The sequence below is a fragment of the Puntigrus tetrazona genome, chromosome 11, assembly GCF_018831695.1.
Source record: "Puntigrus tetrazona isolate hp1 chromosome 11, ASM1883169v1, whole genome shotgun sequence".
Lineage (NCBI taxonomy): Eukaryota > Metazoa > Chordata > Actinopteri > Cypriniformes > Cyprinidae > Puntigrus > Puntigrus tetrazona.
The window spans coordinates 21,769,341-21,797,063 of NC_056709.1; the positions used below are offsets into that span (position 1 = coordinate 21,769,341).

The window sequence follows — 27,723 nt, forward strand, 5'->3', positions numbered from 1 at the left end:
GAGATACAGCTTCACTTCATCTCTGAGACGGGGGTGATGACGTCAGCATTGCATTAGGGCTACACAAACAGATATTTTTAGTAACTACAACTCTGGGGACAGCAACTAGGAGACATGTTTACTCTATGAAATAAATGAGGTGAATTACAAGTTTCATCATCTCTCATAAATTATTGAAATTATGCTTATGTGCATCGATGCAAATGCATAGATTAAACATGAGACTATTCGTTTTTTCCGACAGGCCCTTTCTAAATAACAGCATCACGTTTTGTTGTCTTCAGCTGGATTGGTTTATAGAGATCCTTAGCTGGAGGGTTGCAGGTCTATTCTGAGACAAAAAAGGTATGAAAATGCAACTAAGCATTAAATACTGTAGTCTTGTAAGGAGGAGAAAGCACTTCCTATGTCTTGTTGTTGATGTGAGCTGTTCAAAGTTCAAATTCCTCTGCCATTAAACTGCATGTTACTATTTTAAAATATTGTTCTAATAGGATACATTTACAATGCTTTTTTGATTTATTTTGTACAACAACAACCTTTTTGTCCTGTTTTGGTTCAGCCTTTAATGCCCTAGAAAACGCAAAAAAAAAAAAAAAAAAAACTCTTACATTATCTTATACCAGTTATCTATTATTTATATCCATTATTCATTTTAATGAATATTATCGCTGGATTAGTGTTGAATAATGAATTTATGTTATCCGTATTCATCTCAGTTTAGCTCTTACAAAAACAAATTGTATACATTTTAGAGATCAGCGTTGTTGTCAGTATGACGTAGTAGAGGACGCGTGCGTAAGGAGCGCAGCTGTCCTTCAGAGAGGGAGGAACTACAAGCAGACGATTAAATATGAGCACAATCCTCTCTTCTGCAAATGTTTAAGAGCAACAACAATACTATCTATTGAGAGGATTGTTGCAAGTGCTCTGTTACCAATAAAAAAAAAACGCCTAGACGACGAATAATTTCACCGTAGAAATAAGAGAAATATAAAATGGCTAGCAGGTGAGTCGTGCCGATTTCACATTTACAGCGATTTGTTTTCCAAGCAAGTCAAAAAGAAAATGCCTATGTGAAGTTGGGTCCGGCTGTATCTTTTTAGCGAGTGTTTTTTACACGTCGTGTTAGGTCCATTTTGTTTATCCGAAGACTTCGGGAAGGATATTCTAAAGCGAAAATGTTTCCTGCACAGTTGCGTCTTCTAAATTACTAGCGCGCCTGCGCTAAAACAGGCAAGGCATTCTGGGATCTGTAGTTTTTGCTATTGCGAACGTCAAAGATAAGTTTGTTAATACTAACCGTAAACGAATAACGGCGTATTTACATTATTAGCAACAATACATTTTCGTATGTATGACAAATATGAAATGCAGCAAAAAACAGTGCCACGCATACAGTGACTGTTTTCCTCTAATGCTGTTATTTGATGTGTTTCAAGCTGAAATTGGTATGTCGTAGCCACAATGTCAAAAAAAGAAGATTCGGGAGGAAAGAAAGGGTAGGTATTGTTTTCAAAAGTTTTTTCACAGTTGCCATAAAGCATCCCATTCTCTACATTCCAATGGCTGTTATTGCAAAATAACTGACAATAATACAATCACTGTTTTCACTCTCTTATCCTGCACACTAGCATGATTATTTACATAACATATTCATCTTTCCACAGTTCTCACCAAACTGATCTTTACGCAGAAGTCCCTGCAACATGCCTACCTATCGTCTATTCCCCAGAGTACAACATCACCTTCATGGGTCTGGAAAAGCTTCATCCTTTTGACGCTGGAAAATGGGGCAAGGTCATTCGCTTCCTAAAAGGTGTGCAGCACAACTGCAGGTGGAATTTGCCAGGCAGGCACTCTGACCAGGGTGTAAGGTGATCTATAAAATATGATACAAAAAGAATTGGGTAATCAAAGAGCTGCAAGTCAGTTCAGGAATAGAGGGTGGTGGGGAGGTATAGGTGGAGGGATGTAGAGAAGGATAGAGAAGGAGCAATCAGTGAGGCAGAGATAATGAGGGAAGCTGAACTCCCCTCGGGAACAGGAGCAAGAGGATGTTGGCTTCTCAGCTGCTGCTGCAAGGTCAGGGGCATAGTGTAACTCTGGCAGCTTTTCAGATAAACTAGTCAGCAGCACAAGCTCTTTTTTTTCTCATTAGTTCACTTAACGGTTGAAAATGTGCTGAGCTTCCACAGCTCACCATGTATTTTTATCAGACTGTCAGATATTCATGTTCACATTCATTGTTGCTTTCATATGATACATTGATTTGTTTCCAGAGGAGCAGTTCATCACAGATGAGATCATTGTTCTAGCCCGGGAGGCCAGCGAAGCGGATCTTCTTGTGGTTCATACAGCACGTTACCTGAACAGACTCAAGGTAGAGATGCGGTGTATTTTGTGCACATGTCCTGCGTTATCACTTCTTTTCCTGGCACCCATAACTCCATATACTGATGGCAAAAGGTTACTATAAGCAATACAAATAGCCATTCATAAAAGCCATATTCTGATTTTAGTTCTTTGCTCAAACCGGCTTGCAGTAAACGGCAAATGTGCTTATTGTAGACCTTCTATGAGATCAGTGCCAAAAGAAGAATCAGTTTCAATCTATTTTAGCCCTATTATGACTGCGCGGACATTCCCTACTTTATCAAAAAGACATCTAGACTTCTCATTTCATCTCACCAGCAATGAGCCAGTGATGCACAGAGGAAGTGTACAATAGCAAATTGCACTGGATTACTCAGAGCAGGACTTTATTTCAATCCAAATCAATCAGTTCGCAGTCTTCTGCAAAGATTGCAGTCTGCCAAGAGGCTCTAAAGCACCCATGAGTCAGCTGCCCCATCATGCAGTCTGCACAGTGAGGAAAATTTAAAGGAGCAGTTCACACCTAAATGAAAATTCTGTAATTATTTACTCATCCTTGTGTTGTTGCAAAACTTTGAGCTGTGTAATAATCAACTCAAAAACTGCCGTCAAGTGTGAATGCCGAAGTAAACTTGAAATAGTTTGTGCACAACTCCTATAACAACATGATTTTAACTCTTCGGTTATATACTTTAGATAAAAGAGCATCAGAAAGATGTTCTATTCAATGATTCATGGAAGGCATTGGCTCATTGAATCTTTTATTCATGATCCAAATTGTGATAGTTACGCTGTGTGTTGTTGAGTCACTAAAAAGGACAGACACAGATTTGTAAATCAGATTATGGTTGTGTTGTTTGTTTTATTCACTAAAAAGAATCTTTGAAACAGTCATTTATTCTTGAAGTGAGCTTGTGTAATTCACAACAAAGAACCAGCTCTGAAGAGTCACAGGGTCATGAATCGTAGTACAAATGTTTGCGCTATGTTCACTAAATTCACTAAAACGAAGAAGAAGAATTTGTTCTTGCTGTTCTACAGCATATGGCCTTTTTATTGTATAAAAAGTTATATTGTTTTTGTCTTGGTACTGTGGATTAATGCTGAAAAGCGATACAGGAATGCTGCCATGGAATCAAACTTGCTTTAATGAAGATCACAAATAAATCAGAAAATTATATATTTTTTACACATATTTAGCTAGAATGCATGGCGTAATGAATTGTGAAATTTCAAGACATTTGTTGTGGAAGAGAACTTTGAAGCATCTTTAGAATTTCTCATTTTATGGTTACGGAAATGCACATAGAATCACATGAGGGTGAGTAAATATGGCAGTTAATATGGAACTTATTCCTTTAAATTAGGCGTTCTATTTCCTCAATCTTTATTTGGTGATGCATGTGTTGCTTCAGTTTGTCGTTTGTAGCTAAGTCACACAGCTCTCTGCTCACTTGTGAAGGTTTATCGTTCAGCTACTTGGTCACCCTTTAAATCGGCTCTGTGTATGTATTCTCTCTTTCCCTTAATGCATGCAGAACGCTATCTTGGAGGGCTCCAGAGAGGTATCTGAGTTCTACTGTGACCGAATCTTTTGTACTTGCTTCACACCTTTTCACTCTGTAATATGCATTAGTACAGTCTATTTATCCTGCTTTAACATTTTGCCACCAGTTTGCATTTCCCCTATATTACCCCCTGCATCAACTATTTTTCACTCCCAGAGCAAGATTGGAAACCTGAAGTATTACAATACACTATCATCTTCCCTATAGCTTTCTGTTTTGATTTCCAGTGTTTACAGCATCCAATTTGTTTTTCACAATGTCCAAAAAGAAATAATGTGACAATACTTGTTCATTATAATATATAAAGTATAGTAATTGTAATGTAGACCTGGAGTAGCATGATCGCTTACCTTGAAAAAATTGTGCATGTGATTTCTTCCCTGACAGTGGTCGCTGGTGGTTGCCACCATCACAGAAATCCCACCTGTCATGTTCCTGCCCAACTTCCTGGTACAGCGCAAAGTTCTAAAACCTTTGCGAACTCAAACGGGAGGAACCATTATGGTAGGTTTTGAGTATCCATTTTACCCAGAAATGTATATGTAGAGATTAAAACATGCACAATATAAGGAATTTATGATTTCATATTGTTTTGTACAGTGGAGTGAAATATGAATTTAGATTTATCGAACAGTTTAATAATATTATTTAGCACTGTTATCGTGTCAAAGCCTCTTGTCCTCAGGAGATTTAGGCAGTCAGTTCATATGTTTATATTATTCTTATTGTAATTTCTCTCATAAAAAATATCTTTAAGAATTTAGATGACAATATTTGAATCCCAATCTTCAATCTAGCAACAATAATCATCCCAACCTAATATTAAAATGAGATTTTTAAGGAATTCAGCATATGTCTAAAAAAGGTCTTTGAAAAAGACTGTGGCTTTATAATGAAGGTTCTCAATCAATCAATCAATCAATCACCTTTATTTATATAGTGCTTTTAGCAATTCACATTGTGTCAAAGCACTGAACAGTATAGAATAGAATGTCAGTAATGTATTAGTGACAAGATTAATCACTCAATTATCAGCTAAAGGCATTTTATTATTGAAGGGAGAGACGTCACTGTCTAGATCAGCTCAGTTTCAATAATCAAATCGATGATAATCGCTGGAAATTAAGTGTCCCCAATTAAGCAAGCCAGAGGCGACAGCGGCAAGGAACCAAAACTCCATCTGTGACAAAATTGAAAAAAAAAAAAAAAAACCTTGGGAGAAACCAGGCTCAGCTGGAGGGGCCAGTTCTCCTCTGGCCAGATGAAACCAGCACTTAATCTTCAGTTAAATTTTAAACGCAGCTATGTCAGAATGTGTACCAGGTTTATTGTTTGTGTGTGTGTGTGTGTGTGTGTGTGTGCGCTGATCCACCATTTGATTTAGATAAGAACTGAGAAACAGAATAAGAAAAATACAGACTAATATTAGTGTAGAGGCCATTCTTTTTATTATGTTTACGATGTACATTGTGTGTTATGGGGAGATCCCATTCGGGCTGATCTAATTATTGCAGTCTAACACTCCTTTAACACATTGGTTAATAAAAGCGTTTTAGTGTACTATTTTAATCTAAATTTAAACTGACAGAGTGTGACTGCCTCCCGAACAGTGTTAGGGAGATTGTTCCAGAGTTTGGGTGCTTACCAGGAAAAGGATCTGCTGCCCACAGTCGATTTTGATTTTCTAGGTATTATCAAAATGGCCAGACTTTTGAGAATGCAGCGGATGTGCAGGACTATAATGTGATAAGAGCTCACTCAAATATTGAGGAGCTAAACCATTCAGGGCTTTATGAGTAATTAACAAGATTTTAAAATCTATCTGATGTTTGATAGTGAGCCTGTGCAGTGTTGACAGAACCAGGCTAATATGGTCATACTTCCTTGTTATAGTAAGGACTCTAGCTGCTGCGTTTTGCACCAGCTGAAGTTTGTAAATCAAGCGAGCAGAACAACCATGTTGTGGACAATAGTGTCAAATGAACCAATAGCATTAATAAAGACATTCAACCATGATCAGATGATTGATGCAGGTCATTTGTACAGCTACAACTGTGATACCTTTTCTATTTTAAAAGAAAACACAGTTCCTAGTGGGAAGCATAAAATGTATTTGTAAGAATCAAAAGGGAATAAAAAAGTCAGGATATTAAAGTTTTATCGCTACCCAATTTCCTTTTATTGTCCAGCAGCAGGACTTTGTATCAATACAATACAAATAGAGTTCTGAAAGATTACACACCTGTACATATCAAACAGAAAGTCAAAAGAAAATCCTTCAGTTTATCCATCCTGCGTGTAGCTCTAACAGGGTTTTATTCCTAATGCTCTGTTTATGCTGCAAGCAAGTAACACAGAGAAATTTTAATAGAAATGATGTTCACAATCATTGCTTTAGGATTTTTTCAGTAGGTTTTGTTCAACACCAGGTGTTATACTTATTGGAGAATGTAATACAGTGAGTCATCATCTTGCTCAGGCTCCAGCTCCATGGAGTATTGTTCAAAGTTTTGCTAGGAAATGGGAACATTTGGTGACAGAAAGTTGTTTGTGAGGGCCTAGTTTGGGCCTCTCATTGGCATAAGTTGAAATAACCTGGGGAGGAACAGCCGGTAGGAAAGGCTCTGAACATCTGTGATAGAGACGCTCGGAGGAGTTTCTCACAGGTAACACAACCACATTAACACTAACAGGCTCTTTTGAAGCTATCATGGAAGCAGACGCATTACTTGCTGCTTTTCTGTTTGGGAGTTAAGCAGAGAAACAAAAAATAAAGGCTGAGAGTGCTACTTTAATTCCTAATGAGTTTTCAGTGTTTTATTTCTCAAAGGAGGTTTCTGTTTTTGGATCTTAATAACCTGCTTGGATGTTTGCACACTTCAGCCCATGACAGTTTTCTCTGTAGGAAATGCTTTCTGATGGTTAAATTGTTGTATTTAAATATTTTATTTGCTTAAACTTGCACACAATGAGAACACAACTGAGAATTGCAAGACCATTTTACCAAGAAGAGTGTATTACAGTATTCTATAATGTAATAGAGTTTTACATTTTCTTAGGAAAATGTGAGAGGTGCTCGCTTATGGAAAATCACTTCTGCAATGCTAATGTAATGGCAGGCTGAGTCTTTTTCAAACTTCAGAACAACTAAACCAATTCGCTGATACGAACAGAACATTTTTGAAGCAACACAATTGTAAATGCAACACAGCAAAAATATATTTAATGGCACGTTTTCCAAAATGGCCAGCATTTTCCAGCAGCTGGGCATTATGTGGACTATATTGCCACTTAAATAATTTTTCAAATAAAAAAAATATTTTGCTTTAAAAAAGCAACATAGTGAAGCACTTGCAAAGAATTTAAAAGCTGAAGCATATTTTATTTAACCAATTAATATTGTTTTTCTGTTAAAAGTTGTACAATTAAATGCAACTTAGAAAGTATTTTTTCATAATAAAATCATGTTAAGATCTATATTGTTTACACCTTGTGGCTATGAAAGCAATTTTTTTATGTGTATAGATTGACGTCATTTACCTTTATTGTAATTGCCTAATTGTGACTGAACCCAAGTTTTTAGCTTTTTAAAGAAAAGGATTTACATTGACTGTGAAAATGAACTTTTATGGTAATCAACATTATGCCAAAAATGCTGTTGATTGAGCTGAACCCAGGAAATTCCTTTTAAGGCACGTTGATGTCAAGCCTCTAGCAGCAGTAGCATCCTGAGGACGTCCTTCCCTACTTTCTATCCTCCCTGTTATTCCAGTGATGTAAAAGACTGCAGTAAATTACTTTGCGGTATGCCAGGTGTTCTCCGCAGTGCATCTGCGCTCTGACAGACCGCACTGCACGGCAGACGAATTCACGATGAGTGTGCTCCACACGTCCCTCTCAGCCCGAGAACATAATTATACCTCCCATTGAGCCCTTCTCACGGCCTGCTAATTGACTGCCATTTCAGTCAGCAGTCGACAGACTGGATGGAGCTGTAGTTCTGGTTCGAGGAACATGGGAGTACGTGCGGGCCGTCCCCTTCTTAGGTAGTGAGCAAGGAAGTTCAAGGTTAGACAACATCCGCTGTGTAATTGTGGGCGTTTGGGAGGAATTATCATAATGGGCAGGCTCGTATCATTAATCTCCGTTCTGTTGTTGTGGATTTGTTTATGATCAGAGTCTTAATGTGATGATTATGAATGAGATCAGATGCACACTTGTCTTTGCCTTAATAGCACTTCTTCAGTTGAGTTTAGAGATGCAGAATGCGGCGGTGGATGTTTTTATAAATTGATGCTTTTCACGCCGAGCGGTTGTGATGTCATTTAGTTAGTTTGACTAGAAATGGCACTGGTATGAGCTCTATTTAGATTTTGAAGAGGATATATTTAAAAATAAGCATGGCCCAGAGCCAGTGTGAATGAGCAAATTCTAATCGTGTCCCAGGAAACTGAGTCATCATTGTCCCGATGTTTAGTAGATTTGTGTTTACTATATACTTATGCACTGCTTAGGGATCTAGGGAGTGAAATGAAAAGCAGGTGGGGATTTGTCAAAGTGTGCAAGTGACTTGTGATGGTCTTTGCATCAGTTCGAAAGTGTTGGTATAAATAAATCAATAATGTTTTGCACTGTATTTCATCATATTCCAGCAAAAGTCTAAACAACAGGGATACATTATAGCTGGTATGAAGTATTTCTTTGGGAAAAAAAAAAACATTTATAATTGCTCCTGAAAAATTGTTTCTTTGCCATTTCAGGATCAATGGATATTTTAAAATTTTGTAATTGTAATAACGTTAGACAATATTGCAGTATTTAGTGTATTTATAATCAGACAAATGCAACCTTGGTTCACTTTACTCTATCTCTGTGTTTATTGAACTGAATGTGAACTACTGGCCCAAAAATCCATATTTTTTGAGGACTGTATAGACTTTTTCCGTGTTGCCTTTTCTGTTTCATTGAGAGAACTGAATGATTTGAATAAAATATTAATCATGAGTAAATTTATATGCACTCTGGTCCTTGAATTGATTGAAATGATTGCAGACTCAAACTTTTGATGCATTTTTACTGATGGATCCCCTATCAGTGGAAACCCTGAGGAGAGGGAGAGCAGAAGAAAGTTAAAAAGGAAAGATAGAGCTGAGTTGAGCTGAGCTGTGCCTCCTAGGAGCAGCTCAGGGCTCTAGGCTCACTGATAACCTTCTCCTTATGCAAAGCCATGCACTGGCAGCAGCCAAGGGATTGAGCTCAAGAGCACTGTGTGTGTGTGTGTGTGTGTGTGTGTGTTCGTACATGTGTGGAGCTCTCCTCTCAGTTTGGCACTCTACTCCATGAGTGACTGAAAGTAGCTTTAAATGCACTCAGAGGAGAGCGTCACGAGTGTACCAGGCTGTATATCAATTCTAGAAGCAGTTAAACTGGTCTAAAATTACCATTAATTGGTATTTTATATTGTGTAATAATTCACATTCATAATAGATAAGCAGCACAAATTGGAAAATAATATAGTTTCTACTTTATATTTCATTGTTTGAAAGGTCTTTTAAAATGTTTGTTAAAAAAAAAAAAGAAAAAGAAAATGGTCAATTATATTTCACAATGTTTTTACTTTTTGACTGTAAAAAGGCATTTCACATAATGACAGATTTTTATGAAATAAATGCAGCCTTGGTAAACGTAAGGCTTCTTTTCTAAGCATTAAAAAGCTTTTGCCTCAAAGAAAAAAAAAAAAAAACACTTTATGAAAAATGTCCCTCAACATAACCTTTAAGGCTGTATACCACTCTGAATGGTACTGCATTGCTAAATACTCACAGCTTTCAAAGACTCATGGAGGCAACTAGATTACTTCTGACAAGAAGAAATGATAAAAGAAAACACAATCTGGTCTCATTTTGAAAGACGAGTGAAAATCTGATTATTATTTCAACAAAGCAGCATCAGGTTTTCTTTTTATTGAAAAACTCATTGGAATGCACCACTCTTAGAAGATGGTCTTATCTGTGATAGACAAATAGATAACCCTTGCTGTGATAAGCGCTATTTTAAAGACATTTCCTGTTATTCCTCTGCCATTAAATGTGTTCGATAGATTGGATTTCCCTCATGTTCATAAGAACAAACAAATGCAAAACTAGACAGATATGTGAATAAAGGAAGGAATATACGGTATGAAGAAAGCATTAACAACTAAAATAAATGAGTAAACTGAGTGTATTTAAATATTAGAAGTGTGTTATTTCTGTAAAAAGCTGAATAAAACCCCTCCTAAACCATTAGGAGACAATATATGCACAGAACTTCTGTGTGAAGTTGAAAGGATTTATAATCAGAGATGAAAGAAGTTCAGATAATGTTGTATCCTCCCTCAGCTTTAGCGCCAAGTTACCCTGCTTTTGATTTATCCGGCATATGAACAGATTTCTGTTTTTCTGTTCATTTATTGATGACTCGATAGGGAAAAAATGCCAACTGGAAAATTAAACCATGAAAGTAAATCATTTTCTCTCTCTCTCTCTCCCTCTCTCTCTCTCTCTCTCTCTCTCTCTCTCTCTCTCTCCTCTCTCTCTCTCTCTCTCTCTCTCTCTCTCTCTCTCTCTTTCTTTCTTTTAACCTAGGCTGGAAAGCTGGCAATGGATCGAGGATGGGCAATAAATGTGGGTGAGTTCTCTCTCTAATGTTCCCAATCATCACTTGAAAAACAATTACCAAGAGAATAAGTGCATTTTGCATCGCGGCTTATGGATTTGCTGTGCTCTCTGCATGTTCCATTCCATCTCAGGCAAACTATTGATCATTTAAAGTAGTGATTCTTAAACATCCTAATAGTCACAACAACTTCCCTTTAATTTTTTCACCATTCAACTGATATTATGAGGGAAAAAAAAGAGAATAAAAAGAGCAAAGAATACTTACAGTAATTACATAAAATAATCTTTTTTTATGAATATTTAAAAGATAAATAGCCATGTACCACTTTTTGATAGCCCTAGACTCTTAGAAACTTCTTTTAAAATTCCCCAAAGATGGCTGTATATCAGTGCATTCAATATTCTATTCTCATCCTCATTTCTGAAGAAAGTGGGAGAAAAAGTGTGGCTCTTGCTAGCTCAGCCATTTCCTTCTTGCTGCTGAAAAACAGATCCGCTCTTTGCCTCTGCATTGCTAAACATTAATAGACAACCGACGACTATTCATTCAAATGCGCGCGTTGTCCTCTGGAGGGTGTTGCGCAGTAATTGAAAGGTGTGAATCAGCAAGCGGGGTCGTGTGAATAAGCAATAAATGCTAATCAGCAGCCGGCCCGCTCCCGTAGAGGAGCTTCCGGAGTGCAAAGTCATTTAATGAGGCTAAATGTGGCAGGTCATGGGAGGACAGATTGGATCTGTTGCCTGAATGTATAAATACGATCCTAATTAAAAAGTAGTCTTTCAATCACCCACATTTTGAGAGAACATTCTGATGGAAATCGTCTGTTGGCTCTGGAAAATAGGCACCATTTTTCTTACACCGATCGTTTTTAAGGCTCTTTTCTGCTTTATGCAGGAGGAGGTTTCCACCACTGCTCCAGTGATAAAGGTGGAGGTTTTTGTGCCTACGCTGACATCACACTAGCGATCAAGGTGAGATGATTGCATCAAAACATTAGAGATTGTAAAATGGGCCCCTCTAAGCAATTTATTAGTCATCTAAAACAGCTGTAAATAATATGAATGTATTATGAATAGCATGGCAGTTTAACAGTTTAAATCTTTGAGCCTTTGCTGACCGTAATTATGATGACTAATGTCGACATCTAATATTGCTGATTGAATAGATATTTTAACAGAAGTTTGTCACTTAAAATATATATTTTGTATAATATATATATATATATATATATATATATATATATATATATATATATATATATATATATATATATATATATATATATATATATATTATACACTTTAAGTCACAAAAAATACACAAATGAATTATTCAGCACAAAATAGCAATATGAGCAACAAAATAAATAGTCAATTTAGAGTTTATGTGAACTGATTTTGAAAACAGCCTTTAAATGCATATATACTAGTCAGTTGAAATTACACAAGGAACTAAATGAAGTGACGTCAATCACTTCCAAATCATCACATTAAAGTTTATTATGGGTCGTTTTTTTAAATTGAGATTAATGGAAATACCTAATGGAAAAACATTTGGATAAATAAGTTTTCTATTGATGCGTGGTTGTTAGGTTATGACTATTTGGCTGAGATGCAACTATTTGAAAATCTGGAATCTGAGATATTATCTGAGAAATATTTTAAAAAATGTTCTTTAAAGTTGTCTAAATGAAATTCTTAGCAATGCATATTACTTATCAAAAATTAAGCGGTATAGGAGATTTTTAACATCTTCAGGCAACGTGATATTTACATATTATCCTAATAATTGTTGACATAAAATAAAAACTATAATTTTTACAAATAATGTATTGTTGACTCTTGCTACAAATATACTAGTGCAGTTTGGTTAAGTGGTCCTAGTGTTATTTTACTGCTGCAACTTTACTACCCTTATTCATCTGCTGTTGTTATCGGCTAACATTTTTACTTTGGAAATGAGCATTTGAGTTTTGGATTTGCTTAGATCATATTTAGTGTACATAGTTGTCTTTTGGTATTAAAAATCTTAATTATTCTATTTAAGAAAAAAACAGAATAAAGATACAAGGATTACTTAAGCATGTTATTAAACCTTTTACAATCCAGATTCTGAGTTACATTAAACCATCCTGCACAGACTCATGGGTACAGATATCGTGTTAGTCATCTCTGTACCATCTTTTTACTGAAATTCATCCATTGATTTTTTTTTTTTTTCTCCCACATTCATTCCACTCTCAGATTGTTGCTATGTCATGAGATCCACAAACCTCTCTGCAATTTGTTCCTCTGTCAGGCATAACCTAACTGCCTCCCTTGTGTGTTTCCCTCTGCAGTTTCTCTTTGAGAGGGTGGAAGGAGTTGCCAGGGCCACCATCATCGATCTAGACGCCCATCAGGTGAGCAGTCCTTTTCCAACTCTACTCTGTCAGTCAATGGAATTGACGCCGTAGACGAGATAATACCCCCTTTTTGGAGGCGGAATCAATAACTCTGCACTCTGATTACTTATATGCAACAGCTTTGACTCTTCTGCAGCTGAATCATGCTTTCTTCTGTTGTCATGACTCCGTTAGTGTTGTCTGTTGAGTGTGTCATTAAGATGATTGCCATGGCAATCACTACTCAATGATGGCAATGCTACCTTTTTAGGCTGTCAAGTGTGTTATGATATTGTACATGCTCTTATAGTGTGTAATGAGGTAATGGCTTTTTCGGTAGTTTAGTTCTTTTAACAACTTACAAGAAGTTGGCTTATCCCCTCAAAAGTTTTACATAACCATATTGTCATACTATTTTTTTGACCCTTAGAATGAAACAGTTTTCAGACTATTTTTTTCTGCACGTGTGGATGGGCGGGGCCTATTTTTTTTTTTACTATGTTTTTAAGACATCTGTGCCAATCTAAGCTACTTAATTAAATATAACGTTTTAAAAAATGCATAATAAAAATTCATGGCTTCTGTGGAGGGTTCGTACAAGGTGCTTAAAGTACATGAATTTCAAATTTAAAACCCTTTAAAAGTCATATTTTTGAAAAGGTACTTGAAAAGTACTTGCATGTTTTAAAGGCAGTATATATAAAATTAGTATTATTAAAAATAATATTTTCTCGGAAAATTTACGATGCAGCGCTTCTGATATAAATACAGGGCCGTTTCACCCGGCTTTTGTGCACGAGATCTCGCGATATTACTCATTGAGGCGAAAAGCGGTCTCGCGATTTCAGTTAAAAGTTAAACATTTGACAGTGCTTGCATTATTTTGTTCGGTCTTTTACTGCATGTTCTGTTTGATTGTGTTTTGTTTTGAGAACGAGTATGAATTCTGACGCGTTATCATTTACAAGCAAGTCTCCCATGCCAGAGAATATATCAACCTATATCTATATGAGATTTGTGTACGTCGCGATTTCAAAATAAAAGACCCAATGCTCTGCGTTTGCATGTGGACAAATAAAAATCGCAAAGATTGAAAAGTCGTTGAATCGCACAATAAAATAAAACATCACCCGCTTTTTGGCGCCCTCTGCAGGTGAATGTTGTAAAACATATTGTAAGTAGATTATACTCATTTTATGTATAAGCATGTTACATTATGTAGCCTATTTTAAAAGTGTTGTTCAGTAAAACCATTACTTGGTTTTGACACTTAATTTTAACCAATTAATAATGTCTTGTCATTCATATGTAGTAATGTATAGTAATATAAAGACAGTTTTCACAGTCTTTCTATTTTTATTACAAAGTTATCACAGTTATCACAATAATCAGTATTACTTGATTACCAAGATAATCATTAGTTACAGCTCTAAATTAGTTAAATGTTTGAACATACAACTGCATTATTTTGTTATTTGCAATTAAAAGAGAAATGTTTTGTCATTTGAAAATTTCTTAAAAATAGTTTTAAAGTACAGTCTTGTTCTAGTGAGCCAAGTGTCTGTATTTTGGCTCATCCCATGAGATAAGGGTATTGTTAAACCCCTAGTGTCTATAGCTAATAACTTTTCAAGTGTAGGTTAAATGTCTGGTTTTAAATCTTACACTTACCATCTACATATTTACTACAAATATTTTTTTAACATCAGTTAACGGCAGTAGTAGAATATGTCATATCCAATGCAGTGCAGACATGAGTTATCCCTCTCATTAAAAAAATAAGACTCTTCTTTAATCATTCTTACTAAATTACAGGGGTTTTTAATCCTTAACCGAGAGTGTAGTCTTCACATGGATTCCAGCCACATACCAGTCATTGATTTATCCTTATCATCTTGATATTTGCTTGGTCACAAGTGTGTTTATAGGCTGACTTACAAACTCATTAACACCAAAGTAGCTAAGCACTTGTGAGCCTGCAGGTTCATTGAGATCTGGCCTCTCTCTGTGGACGGTGGGGACAGTGAAGGTGAGCAGAAAATATTTGGTTTGACGTCATGCTCACCCAAGCGAGAGGATAGCTGGATGAAGCAAAAGAGACAAGGAAGTGCTTGATGAGATAACAGAATGAAAAAGATAGATGCCTCACAACCAGACTCTGAGGTAAAGAAGCAGAGCTCTAAGTGGGCAATCGGCGACATAGAGATTCAGATGACAGCTGTCACCCTCATTCGTAATTCTTTGTTTTTAGGGAGTTAAGGTTGGTGCTTTATAGTTTTTTTTTTTTTAAGATAATTTGAATCAAGAAAGCAAAAAGTGTCATCTGTAGTGTAAGGTTTTGCTGAGAAAAATGAAATGAACAGAATTTTTTCCATCAAATTTTGTATATGTTATGCTGAAGAATCACTTTCACTTTTATTTAATTTTTTTCTTTTACATATTGTTATTTTTGTTTTGGACTTCTCCTGTCATTTAGTCCGCTTGAACCCCGTGCTTTTCTTACAGTCGTGCAGAGTAGCTTTAGAAATATTCAGAGTCAACCAAAATGGAGCCATTTTTTATAATGACAATTACTATTATAAGTGCGATCACAGTTTTTGTCTTAATTAGTGATAACATCTTCTACAAAATATAGGTTTAAATCAGATGATATTTGGCTGACTCACCCCTTCGCCAAAATCGGTCTGTTGATAATAATTTATTATTAATCTCTTTAATTAAAAAAATCTTTATTACCCCAAACTTTTAAACAATAGTCATTATATGCGCCAGCCATTTCAATCGATTACTAGTATTTAAGACATGATATCCTTCCTTTAATTGGTGTAAATCAACATGTTTACCTTAAATTTGCAGTTTATTGCACTCTCCTTCCTAATGAGTCACCTCCTCTGCTAATTAACCCAGCCTATTAATTAAGTTCTCACGGATCCAGGAGTTGTTGTTCCTGATCATTTCGGTGCTACAGTAGCACATAAAACTGGCATAAGCAGTTTTAAGTGTGGCTTGATTGTAATTATAGTCTTTTGCTCATCGACTAAGCCAACAAGTTCAGATCAATACCATTGCCCGGTGAATAATTCATGGAGGACCACAAGCAGAACAAAGGTGGGAATCTTCATGTTGGCATATAAATGTGCCTGAAAGCGCTGTCTCAGCTGGGTTTAAAGGCTGTGAAAATATTGAGAGGGGAGACGTTGGCGTTAAAGCTCCAATTAAAGGCTTAAAGTTATGACATGTAATGGTCTCTGTAGGCGACAACAGTTGCATATATGAATTCATAAGCGTTTGCTAATAACCAGGATTATCTGCACAATGAGATGACATATTAGGAATCAGAGTACTAAAAGTAGTTGTTAGCAACCCTGAAATGTTTCATACCCAACAATGATTTAAAGGGGTCATATGATGCGAATTTGAAGTTTTGTGTCTGGAGTATTACAAGATGTTCAAGCATGTATTATATTTATATATATATATGTGTGTGTGTGTGTGTGTGTGTGTAAGATATATGTATGTATATATATGTAAGATCTGTAAAATTGCGAAAAGCTAATAAATTAAGGAAAAAGTACATTTATACTTTTGACATTTGCATTGATGGATCAGAAAAAGATCTGAGCTGCATTTATACTAGGATTGCTCTTATTCAGTGTTCTTTTAGTTGATTTTTTTATTATCATACTGTGTAATTCGTCAGACATCAATTTCCCTCTCATCTCCGAGACCTACCTGCAGGCCTTATTTCGCTGCAGCATTTATCAGTCAGTATGACTACGAGGATTTACATCTTTCTGTTTTTATAGTTCAAGATAGTGCACAGTAATATCTTCATCCATTCAAACAGCATTCTCTATCACCTCTTTAACTGCCTGTAGCGAACTAAAGAGAGCGAATCTACATGAAAACAACGAAATGGTCCATCTGACATTTCCAGAATGTGCTTATATTAGTAAACAAGCTGTTGGGCGTTTGCAGGGTGTGGGCGATTGTGGGTGATTGCAGACTTGATCTCTGATGCAGAAATACGGTAGCCTACCTCCTGTCCTCTGGTCTTATAATAGCAGTGACCGTTCTGTAACAGTTCACCTTTTCTAGCGACCATCAGTGCAACTTAAGGGCTGCTGCATGTTCAGTAATCACTCCCGTATATATTATTAATGTAAGCTGCCTGTTAGATTTCAGAGGACCCAACTCAAAATTGCTACATGCATATCTTTTTGCCAACAGCAAGGTTTTGCTGCTTGAGTGCACAGATGGTGCAGACAGGAGAATGTGAATGTGTCCCCAACTCGTGGTTCATAGTCTCGTAATTGGCTAACGGTCGCTGTGAGCTGAGAGACAGGGTTGTTTTGGAATAAGAGGCTGGAGTTGTACACATGAGTTGTGGGCCTTGCAGCAGTTTTAAATTAAAAGTGACAATAGCCAGACGCTGTACGTGACAGATGAGCAGGATGGAATGAAGAGAGATGGAAATGTTATGTCTTCAGAACACAGAGCTCAACGTTTAGCAGAGAACAGCTACGGAAAAGCTCATCTTCGCATTTCTCGATGTCAGTCATGCTCTATTTCAAAAACAAAAGCAGATGCACTTACATTGGACACACGTAATACGCTGTATTATAATAACTATTGTTGACAAGCTGTTTCGAGAGCTGTGTGAGTAAACAGTTTTGTAATATGCATGAAATACAAGTTCTCAAATGCATATCTTTACCCCCCCAAAAAAACCATCGCCTTTCTCCATCGGATACACTGAGGTCTGCAGATTTCCACAGATTTGAACCATTATTATTCTTCGCTCTGACTTATTGAATATTCTAATTTAATATAGTAATTTCAGCTCATTGTAACCCATTTGGCTGAATAAAAATCCATTATGTAGAGTTCAGCAGATTTTCATATTGGTGTTAACCACCAAGCTATATATTTATTATATTTAACGCGCTGTAGTTAGTGAAACCAGCTGCAACATTAATCTTGTCGTAGTTATTAGTCCAAAACCAGGAATCCACATACTATGAACTTACATTTGCTCTTTGATGCATATTGCAGGGAAACGGCCATGAGCGGGATTTCCTGGAAGACAGACGCGTTTACATAATGGATGTCTATAATCGCCACATCTATCCAGGAGATGGATATGCAAAGAGTGAGTTAATGTGCATTTGAGTGTGTAAATGGGGATTTGAAGTGATCCTGATTATGTAAAGATATCTGTCCCACAGTGATACGAAAAAGCCAAAGCGCTTTGGATCATGGTTATCTGACTAATTTAGCCTGGACTTGCTCTGTATTTGCATATCTATACAAATTCACGCCTACACACACTCACAAATAATGGCATACTGAGGCGAAGGAAGATGAAAGAATGCACGTCAGCCTTCTGACGGTTAGAGATTTTGCTCTCCTACAGGGGGCAGTGTCCTGCAACCCTCGTGCTACTGTACTTGTACAAGCATGCTTGTAGATGCTTGTATCTCATCATACACATTTCTAGTGTTACTTTAACACCCTTCTTTATATAAAAGGATGTCAAAATATATTCATTTTTTCCCTTCACGTACCTTCTTAAACACTGCACCTAATACAAATATTTTCTCACAACTACATGCCAGCATCTATAACCCAACAGTAAAGTAGAAAAATCATATCCGTTATCTATTTTATTTCATTTTTGCTTAATTTATTGTACAAAATATCTAAACGTTTGCAAGTCTCGGCTTACAATGATACAGTATTCAAATTTGAATTGACCGTTGATGTCATTTTCATTTGCATACTGAATGGTGATTGGTCTTCTGCGCTGATATTTCCTTCAGGAAGTGTTTTGATTGATATGTTGGATATCAAAGAAGCCCTCAGTGTTTTGAAGGAATGACTGACAACACGCTTCAACTGGCACCGATATGGTCACATTATATTCTTCGTCAATTAACGCATCCATTATCTGCACTCTTCTAATTCGCTCTGTCAAACATTGGAGTAGGAGTGACAGAAATATTGCTGTTCTGTTCAGCTTCAATGCACACTGTGACAACTTGTCAAACCTGAGACGATTTCATTATGCATTTACATACCATAACTAGCTAAACATAAGGTTTTATAAACATGTAATATTCTAACTTAAACTTCCCCTTGCTCTATTGAAGGCACATTCTGGCTTCTCATGATAAGTTTTACATAGCCTTATTTTCCTTACAAATTTCATTCATTTTCATTTTTCTAAACCATTTTCCTCCTGCGACTTCTCAGTAGGTTCAAAAGAGAACGCACCACCGTTTTCTGACTGTGTATTTGTAGTCCTCTCATCTGCTTGAAAAGGCACAAGAGACTAATTAGGTCTTAAAAGCCTCAGAGAAGGCAAGGTATTGTGCTCTATTTGCCTTTAAACCAGACTTAAATAAACGAAAGAACATCTTGCATTAGTTTTTACCTCTTTTCAGTTACTTCCACAGCAAATTTGGTGAGAAAAGAAAGCAAGAAAAATCCTTAATGGCTTTCCCCACAGATTTTTTGAATTATCTATTCTTTTTGTTTTGTTTGTTTTTTTTAAGTAGGTGTAACTTAAAGGCCAACCCCCCCAAAAAACAAAAAAAAATGTAAATGCTATTATGTGGTTTTAGGATATAGCATTATTTACTTTCATTGTATTGAAGAGAATATAAAGTCATACAGGAAAATGATAAGTCACATGACTTTTGGAGCAAGATGTGAATTTTTGGGTGAACTAAACATTTTAGTAGGTTATTTTAATAGGATTCTCTGTCCAGTGTTTGAGTGTAACTTCTCTGAATTGGTGTTATCTCTTCTGTTTGCTGACAGTTTACCTCCCTTTTCTTTGTCTGCAGTTAAGGTGATGAAAACCTAATTTGGTCTTCATTTCTGACTTCAGGGGCGATTAAACGAAAGGTAGAGCTGGAATGGGGCACAGAAGACATGGAGTATCTACAGAAAGTGGAGCTCCATTCAGAAGGGGCGCTGAATGAAATACGGCCTGACATCATCATATACAATGCAGGCACGGACATTCTTGATGGAGACCCTCTTGGAGGGCTGGCTATATCCCCACAGGTACAGCTGTCACTCATTCTTTTTTCAGTCCATCGTATCAGATCTGAGACGCACTGCTTCAACTCGGCAGGGTTTTCTAGCCTGGTCAATAAACTTCTGTATCAATTATTCAGGATGAATGGGCAGCACTGCTGAAAAACGTCTTCATTCTGAAGATTTGGAGGGGGATTAGAAGAAAGACTTTTTATTAAAATCATATATCATATAGTGTATTAATGGTGACAGTGTTTGATATGCCTGCACATGAGGTCACCCTATGCTATTGTGACCTATTATGCCTCATAAATCACATTCTATCAGCAAGTATATGTACTTTTTATATTTGACTTGCACATTATTGAACTTTCGTTATTAAATGTTTCTGTGAAATTTAAGAAAAAACTTTTCCTAATCTTAGCACCTTAAACATGGGGCACACTTTATTTTAAGGTCCAATTCTTGCTATTTTGTCTCTATAAACTACTAATTTGCTGTTTATATTGGGTAGGATTAAGGATATAGAATATGGTTTTATAGAAATATAGCCTATGTTTTAATAGGCATTCTGATTAGCATCTAGGTAATAGTGAGAATTGCTCCTAAATTTACATATTAAAGTAAATAAAAATAAAATAATCTATGAAACAATATATATTTACTTCAGGAAAAAAGTGCATTGCATATCTCTTAAAATTTTGACAGTGTCGTGTTGCATCTGTCATCACGAAATGACATACGTCTGTCGTTACCAATCAAAATGTGTGTTCATTTAAATGCAATGTGTGGACTTTTTACACCAGTCTCACGGTAATTTATACATATTTTACTAGGTGTAATTCATACGAATGAACCTACTCTTACAGGGGTAGTGCAAAATTATTATCTATATTGCATATGCGTTTTATGAGTATGTGCGTTCTCTGGGATCGACCCCATGATCACATGTTTATGTATCATCGTATAATGCAACGCTATACCAATTGAGCTACATGAAGCTCACAGATAAAAGAGTGCAAAACATTAATATAAAAATGTTCTGTTACCAGTAGAGGCGCAGTTGTAGTTTACTCTTTAACAGGTCGTATTTCGGGGATTTGGAAAAACTACCTATAATGGAGGACAGGTTGATATGAAGCCATGTTTGACACTGAGTACTAAAATATTCTGACGTCTCTTTCAGGGTATCATAAAGAGAGATGAGATCATCTTCAGGGCAGCCCGTCGACGGGGAATCCCCATCCTTATGGTGACATCAGGGGGCTACCAGAAGAAAACCGCCCGCATCATTGCTGACTCCATCCTGAATCTGCACAGACAGGGTTTGATTGGTGAAGAGGCTGTAGAGGGTGCGGGACCCTCACATGTACCGCTCATGATGAGCAAATCTGTGTCGTCAGGGGCCACGTTCAGTGCCATTTAAACTCTCCTGATCTTGGACCTTGTCAAGTGTGTCAAACACACTGTTCATTTATCTAGTGCAAACATTTAGAACTAATATACGAAGTTCTGGTCAGGTTTGGTGGTTTGGACCGAGATTGACTCAGGATAGTTTTCGTAGTTCATCAGTTTGAACTGTTTAATTTTGTATGTTGCAGTTTTGTGATAACTTTAGAGCGAAATGTAGAAATTGGGTAATATTTTTTACATTTTTCCATCACTTCTTAAGGGTATTTTATGCAATGCTTATTTGCACATTCAAATTTCAAAGGAATAGTTTATCCAGAAATAAATTCTGTCAGCATTTGCTCAGACTCATTCCAAAACCATTAAGTTTAACTATATGGAAAAGAACATTTCTCCACAAAAGAAAGACAATACAGGTTGGGTTTGACAGAATTTTCATTATTGGGTAAACCTTTTTAATTAGTGCCCACAAGTTGAGCATCGGAAGGGGATTGATTTCTTCTCAATTTCAAATTTTAAAAACAAAACTAAGGGATACTGTACATGAATCCATTCCTCTAGAAATCCCCAGTTTGAGATCCACACAAGAAAAATAGACCATATGCCAAGAGTTGATTTTATTGAGCCATTTGCGTCAGCTGCAACACTATATTAGATTTATTCAAAATTCGATTAGGGCATTATGAATCAATTTTGTATGCATTACAGATTCCTTATTGCGTCAACCTGCTTCGCTGTAACGCCTTAAATTATTCTGTGACATTAAATGGAAGTTGCTCTTAAGACGTGCTTTTGTGACCAGTTGGTTTTAGCAGCACGCAGGAATTCTCATTTGTGTGCATCAGCAGGTGGACCACTGTCAGGCTGAGTGCTTTCTATCATATTACGCCTGGCAGGCTTTTGAAATGTCTTCAGGCTGAGGCCGGGGCTCTCTCTATTAGGAAATGAAACTCTTCATTGGAGAATCTGAGAGACACTGCAGTTGGTTACCAGTGACAGTTCTAAAGCCGTGATCTTGTCTGCCTCAATTTAACAAAATGGTTCCTGTCATCTAGAGAATAAATAGGAGATGATGACACTGGTTTCTTTTTTTTTGGTTTGGATTGTAAATTCTAGTTTGAAATCTAGATTCACGGTTTTTGATTAGGTTGTTGTTTTTGCGAATTTATTTTTAGATATCAGGTGTAGGACAGTCTACTAATTCTACTCAAGGAGTTATCATTACTCCACACAGATTTACCATTGAATTCGTCACTGAATTCGAAATTCTAAGCGTTTGAGATTTTAAAGATATGATTCACCACATAAAACAATCTATCATTTATTCACCCTCATGTTTTTAAGGGCATGATGGGAAGAAATATGAGATGGGAGGATAAATTGCATATCGATGCTTTTGTGATCACTCACAAGCCTGGTAATAACATGATAATGTTTTGGAAATAATATGAAGTGGGAGGAAACAAATACTATACTGTATTTTAGTAATGGAATTGAATGTAAAGTTTCTTGGGGGAATGTTTTGCAAGTAAGTGCAAAGTTTTTCAAGGTGTCCAAAAGAAATGTAAAGTTACATCAAACGTTTTGCAAGCGAACATGATGTTTCTCTGGCGGCGCCCAAGTTTTCAAACAAATACAACTTTTCCTGTGGGAACACAAAAGTTTTGCAAGTGAACACAAACGCATTGAATAAAACTGTTCTTTACATCTCGTATTTTTCCATCACAAACTCCTGGTTTCTATCTATTCTATGTAAAAGTGAGCCATATCAACATTTTCTTTAGTATTTCCTGTTTTTGCTCTGCTGAAAAAAGTCTAATAATGAGGGTGAGTAAATGAACTATGTATTTTATTTAGTTTTCTTTCAAGCTCAAGGCTGGTTTTCAGAATGTTGTCTTTTTAAGGAGCAAGTTAGGAGTTTTGTGTTAGGCACTTATACTCATGTTGCAGAGGTACTGGTCATGGCTGTGGTATGTAGTGACATTGTGTGCAATTTTTTAAACTAATTCATCCGACCTTGTCCGTAAAGATTTGCTGGGAGGTGTTAGTGGACCTCCAGACTTTTCTGCACTAAATTGCTCTAAGAACACAGAATAAAGTAAAAACATTGCTCTGTTCCTTTGAGCTTCCCAACCACCCCTACATAGCAAAATTGTATGAGCTAACGTTGTGATTTTTGGGACAGGTCTATATTTCTGCATGGCTCATTGCAGAAAAGGACTGCATCCATTTATTCTTTTGAATGAGTAAATTAAATTAGTTGGTAACAATTAAAAAACTACGTTCTAGATAGTAAAACAAAAAAAAGTCATCAAGGCGCTATAGGAGTACTCTTTTATGAATACTGTGAATTCAGACACACTTTGTTACTATACAGTTGGAAAGTTTGCAATTTTGGATGCAGCTGAAATCTCTGAAAGCGCTAATGGTACAGAAACTATTCACATCATGTTTAACAGTGCATTAACATGTATCTTTTAAAACCTACTGAAATTGTTGTTTACAGTGATACCTCCCATTCGGCGTATCACAGGTTTGAGACTAAAGTCATAAAAGTAAAGATAGTAGAGCACTAAATTAGTGAGGTGTTTACTCTTCTGGGAATGGCAAAATTTGAGCATTATTAATGTTTTTTAGGTCTTGGGTTGAGGTTATGAGTTTCATATTGCACTCGGGTGCTGGAGGGATCTTGGTAATGGACACTAATGAGAGTAGTAGGGCTCTTTTCGTTCCTTGCCTTTCTTTTTCTCTTTAATGAAAGGCGTCAAAAGGATGCGTATGGAGGTCACTTGAAAGACGTGAACCCTTTAGGTCTAGCTAGCAGTTTAATGGATCCGTACATGAAAAGGACCACCGTGGTCCTGCTTAAACAAATGAATTTCTGATGAGTATTTCATGTGCGTGGGTCTAAATGGGATTTCAAACTTGCCTACTACATTTAATGTTTTGTTTTGGTTAAGAACCTTATGTACACATTGAACACTAAACGTCTTATGCACTTATTATGGTTTGTGCTACTTTATGAAACATTTATGTTCAATTAATTCCTTTGTCTTTAATTATTTTTGATATAAAATGACTTTAAAAATGTAATTAGAAACTCATTAATCATATCTTGTCAATTTTAAATCTGTTCGTATGTATAAAAACACTTAAAGGCCATTACACCTTTACATAAATCTATAGAGATGGTGCTTTGTTAACATCTAACAAACGTGCCAAATGTCTTCATTATGGGTTTGTTGTGTTGTTTTGTACACAATCACTTTTTATTTAATGCCATTTCCATGTAAGAACAGGGAAAATAAATCAAGTCTAACAATGCAATTACCGAAGACCTCATGTTTATTGTATACTATATCTGTTAACACTTCATATGATTTATATGACTTTATTCCATCAGCATGACATCTTCAAACACCTGCTGGTTTATTGTTCGAAAGCCTCGCCACAACCGAAGATTAATGTTGAAAGCTAGTGCTGAGCGGCAGGAAAAATGTGCTGTATTATTCATCATCTCTGCTTTCAGTCTCTTTTGTAGTGTGTTTGTTTTGCAATGCAAAAGCAGATATCATCTATTTATATTGATGTTTCAGCATGTGTGTTCCCAGGGAATCGAACCCATGACCTCGGCGTTGCGAATGCCCATGATGTGGATATGCTTTCAAAAGGTGAATGGTTTGCAACCTTTTATTCTACTTGATAAAACTTTTTTTTTTTCCAATCTAAAAGGCAAAAACTACACCCACTTCTGGGAGCTTTCCGGTATGCCAACCTTGTGTATGTCCCTCCCGTACTCCACCCTGCAGTGATGTCATGAGTTATTTCAGGAGGTGTCTATGACTCAGCGATCAAACGTCCAGAGCCCATTGACGTCATGTGAGCTGTCCGTCCGAGAGCTACAAAAGCAGCTCAGATGTCTTCATTCAGACTCCCCATCGCCACGTTTTACAGGCCCTCATTAACTGCTGCTATGCCCTGTTTACACAGTCTAAGGTAATGAGTATGGGTCCCTTTTTTCTTACTCTTCAGCCTGATTAAGGACTTTCTCTGTCGTACTTTAAAGGAGAGATGCTAGAGTGGTCTTGACTCATTTACACATGGCTATGGGGAAGCTATGAATCCTTGAGATTGCTTTTAAGTGGCACTGAACGAAAATGCAATGTAGTCGGATGCTGAATATTTCATACCGAGTGCCTGGAGAGACTGTGCAGTCGCATGTGTCTGCTTGCATTTATTGATTTATTTTAATACATTTCATTTATAAACAAAGTTTAGAGTTTCACCATTTGGTCACTCTTGGCTTGAACTTGATTATATACAGTTGTTAAATTGAATTCAGCTTCGGAAACAACCCACAATCTCTGTTGAAGTCTCAGAGGGCTATTTAGCTCCACGTGAAGCGCTTTAACATTGTAAATGTACTCTCAGGAGAAGTTTTATTGAAGTTAAGCGGGAAGAGATGTTTGATCTCAAGAATGTGGTGAGGACATGATCAAATTCCAGGTGTTGGCAAGTAAGGGATCATGGTATTTGGTGGAATGTTCAAGCTGCTTTTTCATACAGTGAAAGCAGATGGTGTTTTTATTTCCATGCCCCGATAAGGACAAAATTTACAAATGTACAAATCTTTTGAAGCCATACAATAGCCTGTGTGTTAATCTGATGTAGTCTTTAAACGCATTTCACCAGGTTCAATGATGTTACATGACCAGTCGCAAAGTGGTACGGTTGAAAAATGCTAATTGAATTTGATGGCTACTACAGAGGGAAAAATGATGAATGTTGGGCTGTTCCTCGCATCTGTCACATTCAGAAGACTTTTAAATAGAGCATTTTATGGTCCTTCTGTAGTTCCTTTTGTCAGTCTCCGAGCTTGGCTCTGTAAATCACTGTAAATCACAATCCGTTTTCTCTGCATGGAAAATTAAGATCTTTTGTTTTTCACAGAGTAAAGAAAATTATAGTGGGATGTAATGACATCAGGGTGAATCGGTAAACAAAATACACAATTTTGGGGGTGAGCTATGCTTTTAATATTAGAAATCCACCCTTCTCTGGTTCAGAATCTCTCTGGCTCACAATATCAAGAGGAGATGCAAGACAGAAATTGTAGCGAGATAACTCGGCCAAAAGTGCACAGCCCACTCTCCAGACGAACCGAGGTGGGAGATCTCCGCTTTCGGCCAATTTAACACCTGACCACCATCCATTTCCCACATAGAACGAGATGACACTGTTAAGGAAGGCCACTCTTTTTCCCATGTTACTCTCTGCAGGCTGGAACAGCTCATCCACTGGTATAATGGCTAACACCCATTGAGCTGTGCATATCGTAAAGGCAATTCAATATAGATGGAAATGAGATTAGACTGTGTTATTAGATCGCACTTTTCCAGTTCGGCTAAGGCAGCGGGTGCCCTGTTACTATTCAAGGCTATTCTGCAGATTTGTCTGAAGGGAGCAGGTGCATAAGTTATTGTGTGCATTCAATCTCTTGTTTGAGGTAAACACATTCGTAGGGAAATATTTTTGAGACGGAATAAATTTTCAATTGCATTCTGAAACGCGCCGATTCATTAAAGTGCTGTCAGTCATTTTAAAAGACATTTCATGAGCTTTTAGCCCATGCTAAATTTATTGGGGAGGACAAAGAGTGCCACTTCAAAATAAAGAAATCAATTAGCTGTGTATTCTGATATATTTTAAAATAGAATTTATTCCTGTGAAGGCAAAGCTGTGTGTTCAGCAGCCGTTACCTCAATCTTCAGTGTCACGTGTTCTTTCAGACATCATTCTAACGTACTTATTTTTCAGGTTTCTTTGATGAAGGGAGTTCATACCAGTTATTTGAAAATACCAGTTATTTGAAATAGAATTTACGTTATAAATTTAATTTACGTTATAAATGCCTTTACTGACCTCAAACGTTTGCAAAGTATTGTATAGTATATAAAGCTTAATGACTAAAAAACACAGAATTCAAATTGTTTTTTGTTGAGCAAACAAATGTTCAGCAAATGTTCAAATGTTTGAGCAAATAATGAATCAACTGAATCACTTTTAACTGATTTACATTCATATTTTAAATTTCAAATATGTATTTTTTTGGCAATTTTACTGTTTTTTGTTTCTTTTTCCAATTTACATATTTCAGTTAATAAACTGTAAATTGATCCCATATTTCTAAAAGCCCTTGATCATTTTAAATTTCTCTTTATTTTTCTTTATATTTATTTGTCTTGTTATTGTAAGAAAATCAAACATTGCAATGACAAA

The 27,723-nt window shown here is 36.5% G+C and overlaps 1 protein-coding gene across 4 annotated transcripts; it reads left to right on the plus strand.

Moving 5' to 3' along the window:
• On the plus strand, positions 1–24,960 carry hdac11 (histone deacetylase 11). Of its 4 annotated transcripts, XM_043252340.1 has the most exons (12): positions 1–139; positions 245–345; positions 1,443–1,502; positions 1,671–1,819; positions 2,283–2,383; positions 4,332–4,448; positions 10,571–10,613; positions 11,499–11,575; positions 12,943–13,005; positions 18,043–18,139; positions 19,883–20,061; positions 21,221–24,960. In XM_043252340.1, the coding sequence occupies exons 3-12, from the start codon at positions 1,468–1,470 to the stop codon at positions 21,458–21,460; spliced, it is 1,101 nt and encodes a 366-aa protein (XP_043108275.1). In that variant the 5' UTR covers positions 1–139; positions 245–345; positions 1,443–1,467; the 3' UTR covers positions 21,461–24,960. The 4 variants fall into 4 exon arrangements, with proteins under 4 accessions (XP_043108275.1, XP_043108274.1, XP_043108276.1 ...); XM_043252339.1 differs by lacking the exons at positions 1–139; positions 245–345 and adding an exon at positions 804–1,009; XM_043252341.1 differs by lacking the exons at positions 1–139; positions 245–345; positions 1,443–1,502 and adding an exon at positions 804–1,009 and having other exon boundaries at positions 1,697–1,819.
• The last annotated feature ends 2,763 nt before the right edge of the window (positions 24,961–27,723 follow it).